Source organism: Acomys minous, assembly GCF_964271855.1.
Source record: "Acomys minous genome assembly, chromosome: 10".
In the NCBI taxonomy this organism is placed as follows: domain Eukaryota; kingdom Metazoa; phylum Chordata; class Mammalia; order Rodentia; family Muridae; genus Acomys; species Acomys minous.
Window position 1 is genome coordinate 29,723,714 of NC_140491.1, and position 17,126 is coordinate 29,740,839.

The 17,126-nt window shown below is 49.7% G+C and overlaps 1 protein-coding gene across 1 annotated transcript in view; it reads left to right on the forward strand.

The window, feature by feature from the left end:
• The window catches only part of WDR1 (WD repeat domain 1), a 34,992-nt gene that overhangs the window by 9,048 nt on the left and 8,818 nt on the right, over positions 1-17,126 (forward strand). The window contains exons 3-9 of the mRNA XM_084799822.1: positions 1,198-1,288; positions 5,916-6,063; positions 6,985-7,165; positions 13,067-13,144; positions 13,358-13,438; positions 13,740-13,973; positions 16,746-16,835. Coding sequence (XP_084655948.1) covers positions 1,198-1,288; positions 5,916-6,063; positions 6,985-7,165; positions 13,067-13,144; positions 13,358-13,438; positions 13,740-13,973; positions 16,746-16,835 — 903 coding nt within the window. The remainder of the gene's footprint in view (positions 1-1,197; positions 1,289-5,915; positions 6,064-6,984; positions 7,166-13,066; positions 13,145-13,357; positions 13,439-13,739; positions 13,974-16,745; positions 16,836-17,126) is intronic.

Genomic DNA, 17,126 nt, shown 5'->3' on the forward strand with positions numbered 1-17,126 from the left:
GATGTGGTGATTGCTTTGGAAGTATAGAAGAGCTGTAAAGCAGCTTGGCAAGTTTTGTAGAGAGAGGATATAGAGGAGATGCTGTTTAAGATGAGTGGTGGTACAAGCAAACAGGCACCCGTGCTGGGCAAGGGACCATCATGCACAGAGCAGTGAGGTTGCTCAGGAGTGCCAGATGGTGGCTCAGTCTATAGAGTTAAGAGAAGTGTGGGGTCCCTTTACCAGGAATAAACAAACCTCTAGGGTCTTAGGAAGATAGTCAGGGGCTTTAGGGGAGCGGGGGAATTTTGGCACCACCTGACCTACTGCGATCTCAGCCTTGAGTCTGGGAAGCCTGCCTCCTTTCCCAAAGAGTACTGATGGGACAAAGCTGACAGCAGGAATCACGATGGACAACCTCATCTTTATTCCTTCCAGAAAGCACATTTAACTGCGGAAGACTGAGAAGCATCTCTGGCTGTGCTGGGGGCTGTCCGAGTGTGTATACTTGTGTAAAGGGGCATCAGGAATGGTGGAACAGGGGTCTACTTTTATAAACTACACATCCAAACCCTCATTGCTGAGGCGTAGAGAGGTTTCTAGCCCCAGCTTCTGCCCCCATCCTTTCCTCAAAGTTCAGCCATTTTTGATCTGTGCTATGGGAAGGTGCAAAGGACCCTTATTCCTACCCAAGCCAAAGATTCTGACAGAAGGCCTCCAGCCTGTTCTGCTCCTCAACATCAGAGTTAGGAGCTATCTTGTGATAGACCTCAAGGTGTGCTTGGGTAGGATTGGCAGTGCTCCGGGGAGAGGGACATGACTGGCAACATGAATTCATTGTCAGCTGGCAGCTTCCCACCCATAGAATTCTTTAATAAAATGTTAGTTTGTGTAATATTCCACAAAAAATATGTTTGTGTGTATACACACACACACACACACACACACACACACACACACATACACACACATTCGTATTCATACTCATTGTGGGAAGTATATAAAAGCAAGCCAGCAACAATTTGCATCAGATTCTCTCACTCCAAGAAGCCAACCGGGCACCAGGGCACGGATAGGTAAGTATCTTTCTAGGACATGGTCTGTGATGGTCTGATGTTAAACCTTATGTGTCTTTGCCCTGGTCTTGGGTTGGGGAGCTAGCAGCGGTTGGTGCCTGTACGTTTCCTTCCATTCAGCCTCCACTCTTCTCCCCGACAGAACCCTGCTATTGCTGACATCTACACGGAACATGCCCATCAGGTTGTAGTGGCCAAGTATGCGCCCAGCGGGTTCTACATTGCTTCTGGAGGTAACTATGAGTACTGTTTCTGGACACATGTGTGGCCCACGTGGCACCTGCTTGACTTGGGAATGGGGTGGTGCCTGGTAAGGGTATGGAGAGCAATTGATTATTAGCTTTAGTTAAAGCAAGGAGGAAAGTAAACACCCCAAAGTGCCCATTGCAGACCTAGACTGGGCACTTTGTAGTTTGTAGTATTCCAGTGCTCTAGCTGGAGGTTAGCAGGACTTCTTGGAAGCCCTTGGATATCTGCACTGTGGTGTTGGTGCTTACCCTGGGTGTATAATGGCTATTTTGTGTTAATCCACTGCTGCTCCTTTCCAGCCAGCCTTGCTACCAGATCTGGCATTGTGTGTGAGACCTGGCCTTTATGCCCTGCAGCTTGGGCCTCTGTGTGGCTCAGTAGGGGACTGTGCCAGATGGGACAGGCATTATTTCATTTGTGGTGGCTTACATTCCGGGCTTCCCTGCGCCCCCCTCCCCCACACACAGGGTCTCTTTGTGTAGCCTTGGCTGTCCTGGACTTTGTAGTGTGAAGGACATGTGGACTGTAGATCCACCTGCCTCTACCTCCCAGAGTGGTGCAACTATGGGCATGAACCACCATGCACAGCTACACTCCTAGCTCTTAGAAATAGAATTTAACTATTTATAGATAAGCAGAAGCAGAGACGATAGATGACTGCGTACCTTGCATCTCATTCATTTGTCCACTGGAATTATTCATTCAGTTTTTCATTCAGATAGCCAATAAACAATTAATGGCTTGCTTGCTTATCTGTTTCCAGTACAGGGAGGGAAGTGTGAATGAGAGATGGCTGGGACTGAGAGTCCAAACACTTAACCAGAACAGGGACGACCAGGATTTTTAGGTGCCGTGGCCATCTTTATTTGCACTGCCCTCACACCCTTGTTGGTGTTGTGGACCTGCTCCCTAAGGAGATGGCAGGCTGCAGTGCCGGGAGGGCCCCTAGCTCACCCCTTACTGGTTGTACATTTAGTCTGGTAATTAACATTCTTGTACCTTTATTTTTTTCTGTGAACTGGAGCTTCAGATAATTCCTCCATGGGTTGAGGATCCAAGGTGATGTGTGTTTGGTACTTAGTAGCGCAAGATTTGCTAGGGATGGCCAACGCAGCTATCAGTGAAACAAGGGCAGACTTAAGAGAGAAAGGACCCTGTGCTGACAGAGGCAAGACAGCAGGTGTGCTGGAGGTATCATAGTGAGGGGCTGGGCTGGGAGTCTGACACATTGTAGGGCACTTACTGGGTTTCTGCTTAGATACCTCAACTCTTTAAAACTAACTCAGATCCCATGGTATGTTGTAACCTTGTAGTTTTGTTTTGTTTTGTTTTTTGTTTTTTTGTTTTTTTGCCTCTGGCACTGCTTGCCAGCAAAGTGTTTCTTCATTTAAGCCCCAGGATTTGGCTGGAATGCCTTTTAAAATTGTGTTTAACACAGAGCTGAGTGCTCTGAGAGATCTATTAAGAGAAGAAGGTTGCCGGTGAGGCAGCCACCTAGCTTGGCATAGCTCCTGCTTTGCCATTTTCCATCTGAGAGCCTGTGGGCCCAGACCTGACCTCACCAGTCCCCATGGGGCTGTTGGCCTTCGGAATGAATGCAGAAGCTATGCAGGGAAGGCTGATGCAGAGAGTGCAACAAAGACGGTCCTCAAAAGGGGACATTTGTATGGTTTGATGTTCTATTAAAAATGCTCTGGTTTGCTGGCAGAATGAAGGGAATTTGTCAGGATAGCCACATTTCCAGTGTATTTTGAGGAGAGCAAAGTGATTGTTAAGGGGAACAGTGGGACATTTGCTGTGCACATGAAGGCACTGGGCTAAAAATAGTGTTGCATGTTTGAAGTAAGGGAGGGGGCAGGGAAGCTTAGGAAAGGCTATGCTGTCATGGGGAGGTTAGCTGTTAATGGGTGTGCCCAGCAGGGTTGGACCCCAGTACCCTGAAGCCATGTCTCTTTGAAATCTGTATATGCTGTCAGTCTAGCTGGCCAGCAGCTACTGAAGGAGAGACCATTCTGGCAGGATGCTAACTACATGAGAGGTCTGTTCCTGGAGCCCATGCCTCTGGGGAGGCCCTCTGACCACAGGAGTCACTTCTAGGGCAGTCTCACTTTTCTTCACTCTAGACAGTGATTTCCCAGACAGCCCTGGGGATGAAGAAGAGGCCACAAGCCAGGATGCCTAATTTGGCCAATGCCCAGGACAGGCCTCCTAAAGGAAAGCTTGAGATGAAGGCTGGAAGGGCACCATAGGGGCGTTCCACAGGCTGGATCTCCTTGGGGAATAAAAGCCACTCTGCTCAAGCTCTCCTCCTCCTCCTTCAAGCCCCATGACATTTGATGAGCAGCTGTGTGCTCCCAGCACCAAATGTGTTTGCTTGAGGGATGATGCAGACTCAGAAGAATGGCTGCTCCACTGACTCTGCTTCCTGTCTAAGTGTGAACATGAGTTTGCCTACAAGAAGCCCATCCCTGAAGGCGCACTGCACTGGGCCGGTTTTCTTCCTGCTGCTATATAGACTAACAGATCATTGAAAATGATCTAGCTAATTCTCAACTACTTGATTTGATGACTGTTGGGGTCTACCCTGATAGATTGAGGCCTTGCTATTACTTCCAGGTTCCTTCTGTCTCTTTTCCTGTTCCGATTGCTTCTGAAGAGTGAAGTGAGGCCAGAGGAAGAGGCAGCTGGTCAGGTGGCAGAGGTAGTGCATAAACTACTGGATGCCAGTGGAGGGACAGAGGCAAGAACTACATGAGGCCGAATAATCAGGGGCTGGAAAAGCTGGGTCCTGAGCTCTCTGAAAGGGAGAGACATCCTCCATCCTAGCCTTACTGTTTTATGCAGGAAACAGTGTGGGCCCTGATAGGGAGGGACCTCCTGGTCATGTATGCTTGAGTTACGTGGGTATGTGTCTGTGTCTTACTAGGTACGTTTTTATTCATGAATGCATATGCATGCATGTGTGTATGTATATATAGGGTGCCTATGTATGTGTATGTTGCCTTTGTATATTGGGAGAAACAGTGCCTTTCCTACACATACACAACTCCTCATGCTGCTAACTTCATCCTTTCCTTGCTGGCCTTGTTGGTTCAGTGACAAACTAGGTTTCCATTTTTTTCTGGAACATGCCTTAACACTGCTGTCTTCCTAGACTTCATCCACAGATGACCAGGAGGACAGTCTTTTTGGCATACCACCACCTAATTTATCTTCTGCTCCTGGGGTTGGTATTCTCTCGGACATGGTCCCCAGATGGACATGATATAGGAACAGCATTTCAAGTCTCATGACTCTCCTGGTTCTAGACCAGGGATTCTCAACATAGAGATCAGACAAGCCTTAGGTCACCTAAGACCATTAGAAACACAGGTGTTTACATTATGATTCATACCAGCAAAATTAGAGTTATGGAGTAGCAAGGAAATAATTTTATGTTTGGGGGTTACCACAGCATGAGGAACTGTATTAAAGGGTCACAGCATTAGGAAGGTTGAAAACTACTTATCTGGGCATTGGCCCTATGTTTGCATATGGGGTCTAGTATGTAGAGCCTTAGTTCATGGTTCACTTGTAACAAGGACTGACTGCACCCCAAGATTAGCCTGAGACTTCACTCGTGTGACTTTCTTTTGATCTTAGAGCAAGCCCATAAGATGGCCCTGTAGGTAATGCTTTTTACAAAGGGGCCGAGGATGAGGTCCTGGTGAGGTCCTAGTAGCCTGTATCCAGCTGAGACAGATTTGGTCCCTGAACACTAGACCCACAAAGCCTGGCTGCTAGCTTCTGCCCTTGTTGTCCATTACCTCTGCTTAGTACAAAAGTGATGCTGATGCTGTTTTCAGTTGCTTCTTCTACTCAGGCCTTACTAAAGTGGTCTGGCATCCTCAGGGAGAGCTACACCTTGCCTGCCTTCTTAGAGGCCGTGTGAGCTTCGTAAGCTTGAAGTGTTAGGTAAAGCAATCTCACTTCTTCCAAGGCACAGGCACAGCACTAATTTGGGAAGAGGTGGATAGGGCTCTAAGTATTCCTTTCTTTACAGTCTGCTGGCAGCATTCCAGTGGGAACACTTCGTACCACGCCTAGGTTCTTTCTTTGTACCGCCCACCTCATCCATCTCGCAGAAGCATCTTACTCAACTCCAGCTCTCACACATGGGGAGGAGGGACAAGTGCTTGAGAGACTGAGACTGCAGATCTGCCTTTGGGAGCAAGGCTTATGGGGTGCAAATGGCCAAAGGCTGTCATAGCATCACATGTTCTGCTCAGCTGCACCTGCACCTGTATCTGACAGGAGAGGCAGGCCCTATAGCATTGTAATACTTGAAAAATGGGGTTTTCAGTCAAAGTGTTGCGGAGACCATGTGGATGTTCTGCAGGTCCTACAGGAAACGCGTTCCTGGTGTGCTGGGGCCTCCCACAAGGTGTGCTGGGCAGGTTGAACACAAGGTTACTGTGACAGCTATGTGGAGGCAGCACCTTGATTTAAGAGTGACTGAATGTGGAACCTACACCAGAAGAAATGGAGCTGATGCTGAGGGTACTGTGCCCATGCTTCTCTGGCTGGTGGTGAATTGTGGCCCTTCCACCCCTGTCCTGTCCTGTCCTGCAGATGTCTCTGGGAAGCTAAGGATCTGGGATACCACACAGAAGGAGCACCTTCTAAAGTACGAGTACCAGCCTTTTGCTGGGAAGATCAAGGACATTGCCTGGACTGAAGACAGTAAGAGGATCGCCGTGGTCGGGGAAGGAAGGGAGAAGTGAGTCGTTCATCTTGGCCCTTCCCTCCTCCCACCCCCACACTCTGCCTTGCTGCCTTTGTAGGAGGAGGGGCTGCAGAAAGATGTCAGCACTCCTTTCCCAGTAGTGTGACTAGTTGGACCACCGGCCCCTTTAGGGTCAATTTGCCTTGGAGAAGGGAGAATTCACATCACTCTCCACCAAGGCAGAGTGTCACCTCCACTTTCCACACACTGCCCTAAGCCCTTTACCTCCTGGAACTCCGGACGCTAGTTGTCCCTGCATCCCAAGCAGCAGGAGAGGTTAGGTGTAGGTGTGCTACTTTAGCACTGGAAGCTGCAGGAAGGGCTGGGCATTTTGTTGTTGTTGTTGTTTTTGTTTTTCTAAATGCGCTCATAACCTGAGGTTCTCTGTATAACAAAGAGGTGAACAGATCTTTTTGGGGAGGTGTAATGACTAGCAGGGTGAGAGCTGTAGCCCAGGTTTTCTCATTAGTAGCTTGTAGTAGCTATGGGACTATGTTGTCATGGATCCCAGCACAGGGTGGGCCAGGTCCTTTCCACTAGGAGGTAGCAACTTGCCTGTTGCCCAGCCTTCCCAAAGATCTTGGGAAATGAGGCCATCAAGATGTTCCCCAGTGCTGCTTCCTATAGCACGATCCATGTGGGACGTGCTGACACTGGGCCATGCAGACATGAACATCCTGACCCTTTCTCACATGGTCTCCATCTGTTCTGGAACACCTTTGGATATAGAGCTTGCAAGGCCCAATATGTCCTAATATGCCCCTAGAGTGTCCTGAGGTAGGCACGCAACACTCACCACCAGTCTGTGCTCCAGCAGCTCTGCCATTGGCTTTCCCGTTGTCCTTCTGGGATTGACTTTTTTCCCCCCTTTCTTTTTTTCCCTATTTCTCTCTTTTTGACCCTGACTGGGGAAAGGTTTGGAGCTGTCTTCTTGTGGGACAGTGGCTCTTCTGTGGGTGAAATCACAGGACACAACAAAGTCATCAACAGTGTGGACATCAAGCAGAGCAGGCCCTACCGACTAGCAACAGGGAGCGATGATAACTGTGCTGCATTCTTCGAGGGCCCTCCATTCAAGTTCAAGTTTACAATCGGCGTAAGTGGGCTTATGGTGGTTTTTGGGTGAGCTTTGTGGTTTGTATGACTACATGGGGCCTGAGTAGACATAATTAGATATTGATGTAGGAACATAACTGTGCTCTAGGTGCTGTAATGTATAGGAAGCAGATTCAGTGGGGAAAATAAACAGTGAAGACGTTCCCATTCCCAGCCCTCATAATCCTAGGTCTCAGGCTGGGTTCCAGCAAGGAAGGGTATGTCCCAGGATAGTGTGAGGGTAATGAAATGTCAGTGTATTTGGCTCTGTTGAGCTGGCCTTGCTAAACTACCAAATTAGCAAAAGATCTGCCTTCAGGACATCTGGTTGTCCTCAAGAGTACCTCCCTGTAGAGACTGGGAGCAAAGATGCCCCTGAGTGGAATCTGATTGGAGGAGGCAAGCACTCAGCCCGCTCTCTGGGGAGCATTGCTTGAGGAGTGGGGGTGGGGGCTGCTCTGCAGTTGTCCCTGGCTTGGCCAATAGGCTCCTCCACCTTCTGTTACCTTTCCCGGGATGGTGGTCTATGGGGCCTTGTCTGAGGTCCAGGTGGTAGTGTTCTTGCTCTGTTGCTGCTCTAGTGCTCAGGCTGCCATTCTTGAGTGAGGGCAAGTGCCAGGGGTGAGTGACCTAGGCAGCCCTTGCAGCTCTCTGCTTGTCCAAGCTTTCCCAGTGGCTCTTTCCCACATATCTTGAACAAATCGCCAGTACTAGTTCTGCTCATAGGAGATGAAGTGACTGTTTAATCAGAAAGGACATGTCTTCTGTCCTTAGCGGTAGTTGAGTTTGGGGCTTCTCCAAGGTCTTAAGACTAATCCTTCAGGAATGTCAGTGGTTCCAGTGCCCATACCTCATTGGGGATTAAATGAGATAATATCCTTAAAGTGGCTTGCTGAGGAGGACTGTTAATTTTAGTATTTTAGTAACATGCCATAAATAGCAGGCGTAGCAGTCCTGGCTAGGGCACAGGCTGGACTTGTAGTAGGCAGTTTCCATAAGCAGGTCTTGACTTAGGAGTACAGGTGGCTGTCTAGGGATTTCCTCTTTTAGTGAGGCGGGTTCTGTTTCATCCCTGCGAAGCCAAGTGAGGCCTGTGTGTCCAGCAGGTTTGCTGATCCAAGCCTTTCTTAACTTCCCATGGTTCTCATCCTGGTCTGCTGCAGCTACCAGGTGGGGAGTGGCCACATGGCTGTTCTGGGAGCTTAGTTGAGAGATGTGGCTCAAGGTCGGTTTTTTGGTGGTGGTGGTGGAGGGTTTTAGGGGTTTTGTTTCTTTAAATTCGGTTCAGTGGGTTTTGGTATTTTTCAAGATAGGGTTTCTCTGTGTAGCCTTGGCTGTCCTAGACTTGCTTTGTAGACCAGGCCAGCTTCGAATTCACAGCCATCCGCCTGCCTCTGCCTCTGCCTCTGCCTCTGCCTCCCCAAGTGCCGAGATCACAGGCATGCGCCACCTCACTGGCTAAGGTCAGTTTTCTTAAGCAGGGGTGGGTGACTCTTGGGGTATGAGTTAAGGACTGATAAGCCAGCCAGTCTCTGGGTTCTGATCTTGGGGGAGGAAAGACGATGAGGTTTCTGCAGCAACCAGAGGCTGTCCTGTCATCTTCTAGTGATGCTGCCTACCTTTCCCAGGCCTCCCACACACTGCTGGGACTCTTGGCCTTGGTCTGAGCTCTTTGTGGACAGGGCTCTCTTTCCTGTAGCAGGAGTGATCCTTTCTCTTGCTCGTGTGGATTCGACTTGTGTGGAAAGAGCACAGAGCAGCTGAAGAACATTTAGTGGAGCCATGGGGTCAGGATTTGTTGCTACCAAGGAGCTTATGCCTACACTCTACATTATTTTCTATGTAGGCTTACTAGGACCCCAACTAGCACATCTCTTTTTTCTTTCCTGGTACACGAACCCTACCCCCCCTACCCCCATCTGGCCCTCTTCCTAGGTGGACACCACCATCTATATTGAAGTCCTTGGAGCCAGAGCCCTGGATCTTGGGGAAAGTCCTGGAAGAAGCAGAAAGGGTTCTGGACCAAGGATGGAGACGTAGGTGGTACCTGGAACAGAACTAGTTGGTTCTGCTACCTTCCAGCTAGATATGCCTCTGGACTGTGGGGAGGGTTCATTTTTCCATCTAAAGCTATTCCTACAGGCCCAGCTGACACAAGGGAAAGAGGGCCCATTTGTAAGCTGTTGGAGACTTGGAGCCAGTAACTGAGTATGTGTCTGACCTTGGTCTGCTGGCAAGCAGGAAAGAAGCTGCAGTTGTAGGGCTGCATGGTGGGCTGTCTGCCTTGTGATGGCAGTGGGGTGGGGTAGGCCAGGAAGAGTCCTTGATTTGCCTCAGCTAAATGACAGGTGGGGAACAGCAGAAAACATGGTGGTGAGGCTGTGTGTTAAATGGGGACCGAGCACCCACACATGGGTTCTAATTGAAAGCTAGAGGTATAGAGGTTCTGATGAATTCATTGTGCCCTTCCTAGTGAAAGGTTTTACAATTTAAACTGTGCGAGGGTATTTACTGTTGTGTTTTGTCAGAAGAAATTAATTTGTTTGTTTGTACTGTGAACCAAATAGCCAAGATTTTGTCACCAAATCTTTCATTCCTAACCATGAATACTAGAAGTTTGGCCACCTCCACTTCCTTCTCTTGTCTGCAGGCCAGATGGCCTATGCTTACTAGAACCTTCATCCAAATGAACAGCCCACAGACACTCTGTCCTTGAAGTCAAATATCCAGGCTCCCATCTACCTATTACCTGACAGCTTGTCGCTAGGCAAGAGCCCCAGAGCTTGTAAGGGTGAGGTGGATAAGATGGATAGTGACCCTGGGGGACCTTTCCCAAGCACTGGGCAGGAGCTCCATAGTATATGGCTGGGACAGGGCACAGTTGAGGTGTAAGTTCAAACCACTGCCTCAAAAAGAATTTCTGTGTGGTATGTGCTGAAACCAACCTGTGATGTGCCAGTCTCAGAAGGTAAATAGTAGCAGAGAGAAAGAGAAGCAGGACCTGATATACAGAGATCATATCCAACTCGCTAGTCCAAGTTTGCAGATCATATCACGTCGTTGTTAAGAGCAGGGCATAGACGTGAGCTACTGTGAAGTGAGTCCAGGTTCACCCATAGCCAGACTTACCTGTGTTTTCCAGGTCTCACTTCTATACTTGAGTGCTGTCTATGTTTGAAGGTGGAGTGGAGAAACCTTTTTCCTGAAATAGGCCAAAGTACTACCTGTCCCCATCCACTGTGTGTTTTAGATGTCGTAGGAGACCTTAGGAGGGCCATGGGTCATAAGAGCGACAATGGATGAGATGGGGAGGAAAGACTATGTAGGAACGAGATCTCCTTGCTGCTGGCCATCCCTGTCATTACCCAGGGAGCCCAAGAACAAAGAAAGTGGCCATGGTGTCAGAGTTGGAGGTTTTGCATGGGATTGACAACATAGACCAGCCTGGCTACAGCTGCTGATGAGTGCCAGACATGCCAACAGCAGAGACAAACACTGAGCCCAGTATGGCACCATTCCCTAGGGTGACCAGCCAAACAAGGCAGGTTGACTACACTGAACAACTTCTTCATGAGAAGGGCAATGCTTTGCCCTTACTGGAGTAGGTACTTACTCTGGTTATGGATTTGCCTTCCCTGCACGTAATGCTTCTGGCAGACCTGGTAGAATTTGAAGTGTCAGTGAACATCCCAGAGAAAATAGGAATCCTCTTTGGACCCTTTAGCAGGTCCCTATAAGTGAGTCACAGAGGAGAGACCTGTGGGATTTTGAGCAAGGCCCTACCATCATCTGCAGACTACTGTTCTCCCTTTGAGAGACCAGTAGGAATTCAGGAGGGCTTCTGTAGAGGGTTCTTAGTGAGCTAACCCAGGTAGTACGCATGTCCATGACAGAGGCAGGCTGTGGGGAGACCAGGAGCACCTGAATCCCTGACAGTGGAGTAGATCTGAAGTAGAGCTTCTTTGGTGGTGAAGATGAGGGTGGGGGAACGGTTCTTGGGGAGCTCACTGACACAGCCTCTCCCCAGGTTCATTGAGTGTTGGCTACAAGCATCCAAGTTTAGTTCCAGGGAAATGGGACAACTTCACATGGGAAGAGACTGAACCTGTGGGGCTGAATGGGACCCCTCTGGATGTCTGGGCCAGGGACCAGAAGTCTTGTCAGGCTCAGTAGATGGCAGGGTTCAGGCCGCCATGTGAAGCCACTAAACCTCTGAACTTTGCACACTCTCCCTCTCTACTGTTGGCCCTCCCTGTGGGAAACGCTATTCTTAGCCCTCATTGCTTTGGCTAATGGGCTGCTGTTGGCTAGTCCTTGCCTGCACAGGGTCTATTTCAGGAGCAGACGTGTCTCCTGGCTGAGTTGCAGGAAGGAATGATGGCTCAGTCTCTAAATGGGTTTATGTAGGCTCTGTCACCCATCCACTGTCTGCTATCTAGCCTCTACTTGGCTCTCAGACCTGTGTGGTCTCTAGAGCACGTGACCTCACCCCTGCCAGATTGTGTGTTTTCCAAGAGAGACTCACTGAGGTAGCTAATGTTCCTTTTACGCACTGATGAGTTGGTACCCCAGATCCACCCTCTGGTCTCCAGGCTTCTGTTCTCTCGAACGGGTACTTTGGCCTCTGAATTCTAAAGTGCTCTGATACTCTGTCCAAATTGAGGGATCCTAGAGTAAGCTGGCCCCAGTGCTTTCTTTCTGTGGAGTTGGCAGAACAGGGATTCGAGGAGCCAGTGTGAGGCTCTCATGCTGGGCGTGGGGTTAAGGGGCAGTGAGCTGGATACTTGGGTCTAGCTGTGGCTGTATCAGTACCTCCTCTGCTTTATTTCACCTTGACCCAAAGAAGGTGTGTATCCCAGCCAACCCCTACCCACAGTGGTCAGTAAAGGCTTTGGCTCTGAAATCTTGTCTCCATCATCTTTGACCCCATGGCTAATGGGTATGGAATATAGGCTCTTTGCACCCAGAGATGGGTGCCTGAATGGGTGGCAGATCAGTCTGAGGAGTTAAGGCTCTGACCCACTAGGGTCACTCTTGACCAGAGTATGCCCAAGCCTGCCAGTGTAGGCAAGCCAGTGCTGGACAAGAAACTGGAGTCTGGATTTTCACAGCTGGTGCAACTTGAATTACTCAGCTTCTTTGGACCTCAATCTGTGCTGTGAAGAGTCTACCCTAAAACTTGCCATGGCCCCTATGCATGGAACAGCGACAGACTGTGACAGTGGCAGAGCTGGAAGCATGTAGTATTTATGAAACTGACTTGGGAAGGCTTTGACTTCATGTGGTGTGGTGAATTGTGTGTACTGAGAAACTACAGTTAAGCAAATGAGGATACAGGCCTCTGAAACAGGTGGGCGTGTGAGAGTGACCAAGGAAGCAGAACAGCAAGTGCATACAAACACAAGCAGGGAGGCCCATAACAAGAGCAGGGGCCTTTGGTGCCATCACTGCCTCCTAAGACTGGGTACTGCCCTGGCCCTCCTTAGACCTTGGTCTCTGACCCTTAGCCCTGATGAAAAGTCACAGCCACTCTTTGATTTAAAAGTCATTTGTTCTTTAGCAAACTAAGCCTAACGGGGTACCTTACATGCCAATCTCAGAGCGCAACCATCTAGTACATAAGCTGTCTGAGGTCCCAGAGGGAAGAGGATTCATCAGGAGGCACTTGATAAGGGAGGCAGGTTGGCTGAAGAATGGCCTTCCAGGTGGAGCAGTGAGCAGGCAGGAGCAGGAATGCTGACCTAACTGCCATGAGGGTCTGCCTGGGAGTTCCTTAAGCCCTGAAGTGTTCCTGTGGACTGATGAATCTTGCTGATGTTAGTTGGGGGTGCGGGGGACTACATGTGTTAAGTAGAGAGCTTTTGTGAGCTTTGTCAAGTGTTGATAGCCCTCTCTCCCACAGGACCACAGCCGCTTTGTCAACTGTGTGCGGTTCTCTCCTGATGGGAACAGATTTGCCACAGCCAGCGCTGATGGCCAGGTAAGAGCTGAGGCAGGGAAGGAGGCTGGATGTAAGCAGGTTCCATGTTCCCTGTCCTCACTTCCCAGGGGGTCACCAAAGTCCCGCAGACATAGTCTCTCACTTCATTTCAAAGACTGCTTAAAGCTCCAACTGTACAGCCACAACTGCTGGGAAATGGTGGGCTCAGGGCCCTCTACACCAGCTTCTACATTACTTGTCTGTTTCTTGAAGATATTCATTTATGATGGGAAGACTGGAGAGAAGGTGTGTGCCCTTGGAGGAGCCAAGGCCCATGACGGAGGAGTTTATGCTGTGAGTACGAGCGTGTTCCCTGAGTGGCTGGGCTCTATGCTGAGAGCCATCAAAGGTGATTTTGAAGCTAGATGAATGTTTGATGAGAGCAGCTAAGATTTGAGCCATGGCACAGAGCTTTAAGGCCATAGTCAGGAGGTGGAACAGTCAGTGGCTGAGCAGTGACCCTGGGGCCAGGCCCATCCTAACACCTCTGTCGGGTCCCTGTTCTCTCCTGTGAAGTGGAAGCTGTAGGCAGGTGCTTTCAGGGCTCTTGTGGCTCTAAAACCCTCTGACGTGCAACACTGTTTTGTTGAAATAGATTAGTTGGAGTCCTGATAGCACCCATTTGCTATCTGCCTCTGGAGACAAAACCTCTAAAATTTGGGATGTCAATGTGAATTCTGTGGTCAGCACGTTTCCCATGGGCTCCAATGTTCTGGACCAGCAGCTGGGCTGCCTGTGGCAGAAGGACCACCTCCTTAGCGTCTCCCTGTCTGGATACATCAACTACTTGGACAAGAACAACCCCAGCAAGCCCCTCCGGGTCATCAAGGTGAGCCTTGTTCTAGGCATGGTGTGTGTAGGAAACAAACTCCTTTGGTGCACTGTAAACGGGGAAACATGGATGGGCAAGTGGAAGAGAGATGACAGGTTTCCTTGGTCTTGAGTTTGGGCAGAGGTGAGGTTGGTATTTGGGGGCATTAGTAGCCCCTGGAAGTAGTGTGACAATGCACATTTGGGGTCTGCTGCTAGAAGTGACTACTGCCTGCGTGGCTTGCTTTCTGATAGGACTTGGAGTGTGCCTCACAACTGCTGGGAGCGTTCTAAGTGTTAGGGCTGGCTATAGAGCATGGAGGGTGAGATGATGCGAGACCATCAGGGCGGTGGTAAGAGCATGGAGGCTAAGGTAGGGTGAATAAATGGGGTGGCTCAGCTAGGAGTTCAGCGGGGAGATGGATGGCCCTGACTGAATCATGGTGAAGTTTGAACATGGACATATGTATGAAAGAGTCCTGATGTTCGCAGCAAATGAAGTTGGACAAGCTGCCAAGGCTCCAATGGAGGCCCAGAAGGCCACCCTGGACAAGATTGTAACTTGAGGTTGCAAACCCTTCCTGTGGCTTCAGGCCACGTTGTGCTCCCCTGGCTGAGTGAGCTGCTTCTGCCTCCTCCATCTGCTCCTGCCACTTTAGCCTCTCAGGAGACCTGGGGCAGGTGGGACAGGAACAGCACCCAGGATCACCTTTGCTTTGTCTCCTGGCAGTTCCCAGGGTCCTTTAATGATTTTTTAAGGGAGGTTTTCCACAGCCAGCCTGTCTTAGTTAGGGTTAGTATTGCTATGATGAAACACCATGACCACAAGCAACTTGGGAGGCAGGGGGTTAATTGGCTTACATTTCCATATTGCAGTTCATTATCAAAGAAAGCAAGGGCAGGAATCTAAAGGCAGGTGCTAATGCAGAGGCCGTGGAGAGGTGCTGCTTACTAACTTGCTCAGCCTGCTTTCTTATAGAACCCAGGACCACCTCTCCTTCCCACATCAATCACTAAGAAAGTGCCCTACAGGGTGGCGTACAGCCAAGTCTTATAAAGGCATTTTCCTAATTGGGGTTCCCTCTTCTCCATTGACTTTAGCTTGTGTTAAGTTGGCAAAAACTGTGCAGCAGTACAGGCTCCATGCCTTGGCCCCGCCTCCCCATCCTGGTTGCTGATCATTTCCAAAGCTTGCATTTTAAGCTGCTTAGTGAACCCCCCAGGCCAGCCTTTCTCTTGCTAGTGCAGCCTATTAGAGAGTAGAAACATACCAGGTCATGATCCCCATTCTGTAGGTGACATTGTACAGAAGAGAGGGGCCTCCTGACCTCTCAGCCCTGCTAGCCCCATTGAGGGGCTCCTCAGAACAAAGTAACTTGGCTCTGTCCTAAGGATAGAATTAGGAGCCCCTCTATTCTTGGGTCCCAGAGCATAGTACCACTGCAGGTGGGAAATTGTGCATGAGGAGGCCAGCATCTCCCAGAGACAGACACTTCTGTGCTGTGACTCCAGTTTCAATGGTGAAAAGTCAGGCAGCCCTGGCTCCTACCAGCAACTGTGCCCTTAGGAACAGTTTCCGGTAGGCTTCCTCCTGGGCGTCTTGGCCTGACTACTGCTGTGGGCCACCCTTGCTGCCAGACTCAGCAAGGAGTCCTGCGAATGCCGCTTGGTCAGGCCAGCTCTAGGAGTATCACTGTCTTTTAGTTCTCAGAGAAACCTACATCACCACCTCTCTGAACAGCTGACATGGATCACGTCAGGTGATCCATGCAGCTGCCACTCTGATCTACAGAGAGTGTACTAGTGAACCAGAAGTTTGAGATTAGAATACCCCTGGCTACGTGGCTGTCTTACCTGGGAGCTTTATAGCAAAGGGCTTACTGGCTGCCAAAAAGGGCTCAGTCAGGGTCTCTGGAGCTGACCTTTGTGGGGCTTTTTCTAGCCTGTGTTTCTCAAGCTTAAGGGTGTGTTAAGCAATTTAGCCTCAGAGGTGACTAGACATTGTAGTAAGGGTTAAAACCTTAAATCATTCAAGTGGGGCTGTTGCCATAGGGAACGAAGAAGCACACAGGAGCCTCTGGAATCTTTCTGAGCACAGGTTTTCATTCAGCAGGCCAGGCACTCTGCTGGGCACCTATGAGGCCCTTGCTAGGTCAAACAGAAGATAACTTGGCTTCATGTCTTTTAAGGGGTTATACAGTGTATTCTACCAAGGACTATCATTGTTTTTCTGAGGTAAATACCATATTGTGGCAGCAAAGGAAACCCACAGAAGCCCTGAGACAAGATGTAAGGAGAAAGCCTTCACGAGTTCCTGGAAAATAGCAGAGGAGGCTGGTGGGGACTGAGGGAAAGGGTTGGTTAGAGTAGAGCACACTTGAGGAGTGCAAGCTGAGCCAATTACAGAGCAGGCAAGAGGCCCCCTCTACAGAGTCCATGTACACAGCAAGGTCATCTGCTTCATCAGTAGCAAGGGGTCCTACGAAAAATACCCTAGAGCACAGGGCCTCCCTGTGTAATCCTGTCCTAGCTGCCTCAGTCTCTGAGAGACCCAGCTGATGGTTCATGGTAATGCTTCCCTGAGTGCTAGGCTTCGCTGTAGACCTTGTTTTTAGTCCAGCTAGGCACTGAGGGAAGCGGCATGTGATGGTTTGTCAGATCAGCTGACTGCTTGTGGCTCATGACTTACTGTGGGCAGTGTCTGCTGCAGTCCAAGCACAGTTCAGCTGGTGAGTGGCAGAGGGCAGGGCATGCTACCTCAGCTCACCCCATCCCGTTGTCTGTTTTTCAGGGTCACAGTAAATCCATCCAGTGTCTGACAGTGCACAGAAATGGTGGCAAGTCCTACATCTATTCTGGGAGCCATGATGGACATATCAATATCCTTTGACTGGGGAGCTGGCACGGTCACTGGTAAGAGAGGACTTTTCTGTTCCCATGGTGCTAGGGCCTGGCCAGCCAGATGGCTCCAGCCCCAGCTCACTCACTAAGCAGGCTGGCCTCTGCTACATCTGTCTGCACCTGGGTGCCTTGACCTCTCCAGGCTCTGGACAAAACAAAACCCTCTGCCCTGCTTATTGCTCATAGCGTGGTGCTTGTCTCTGCACTTGAGCTCCTTTTTCTGTACCGATGGTGCCTTGCTGTCTGTCCAGTCACTGACAATTAAATCATT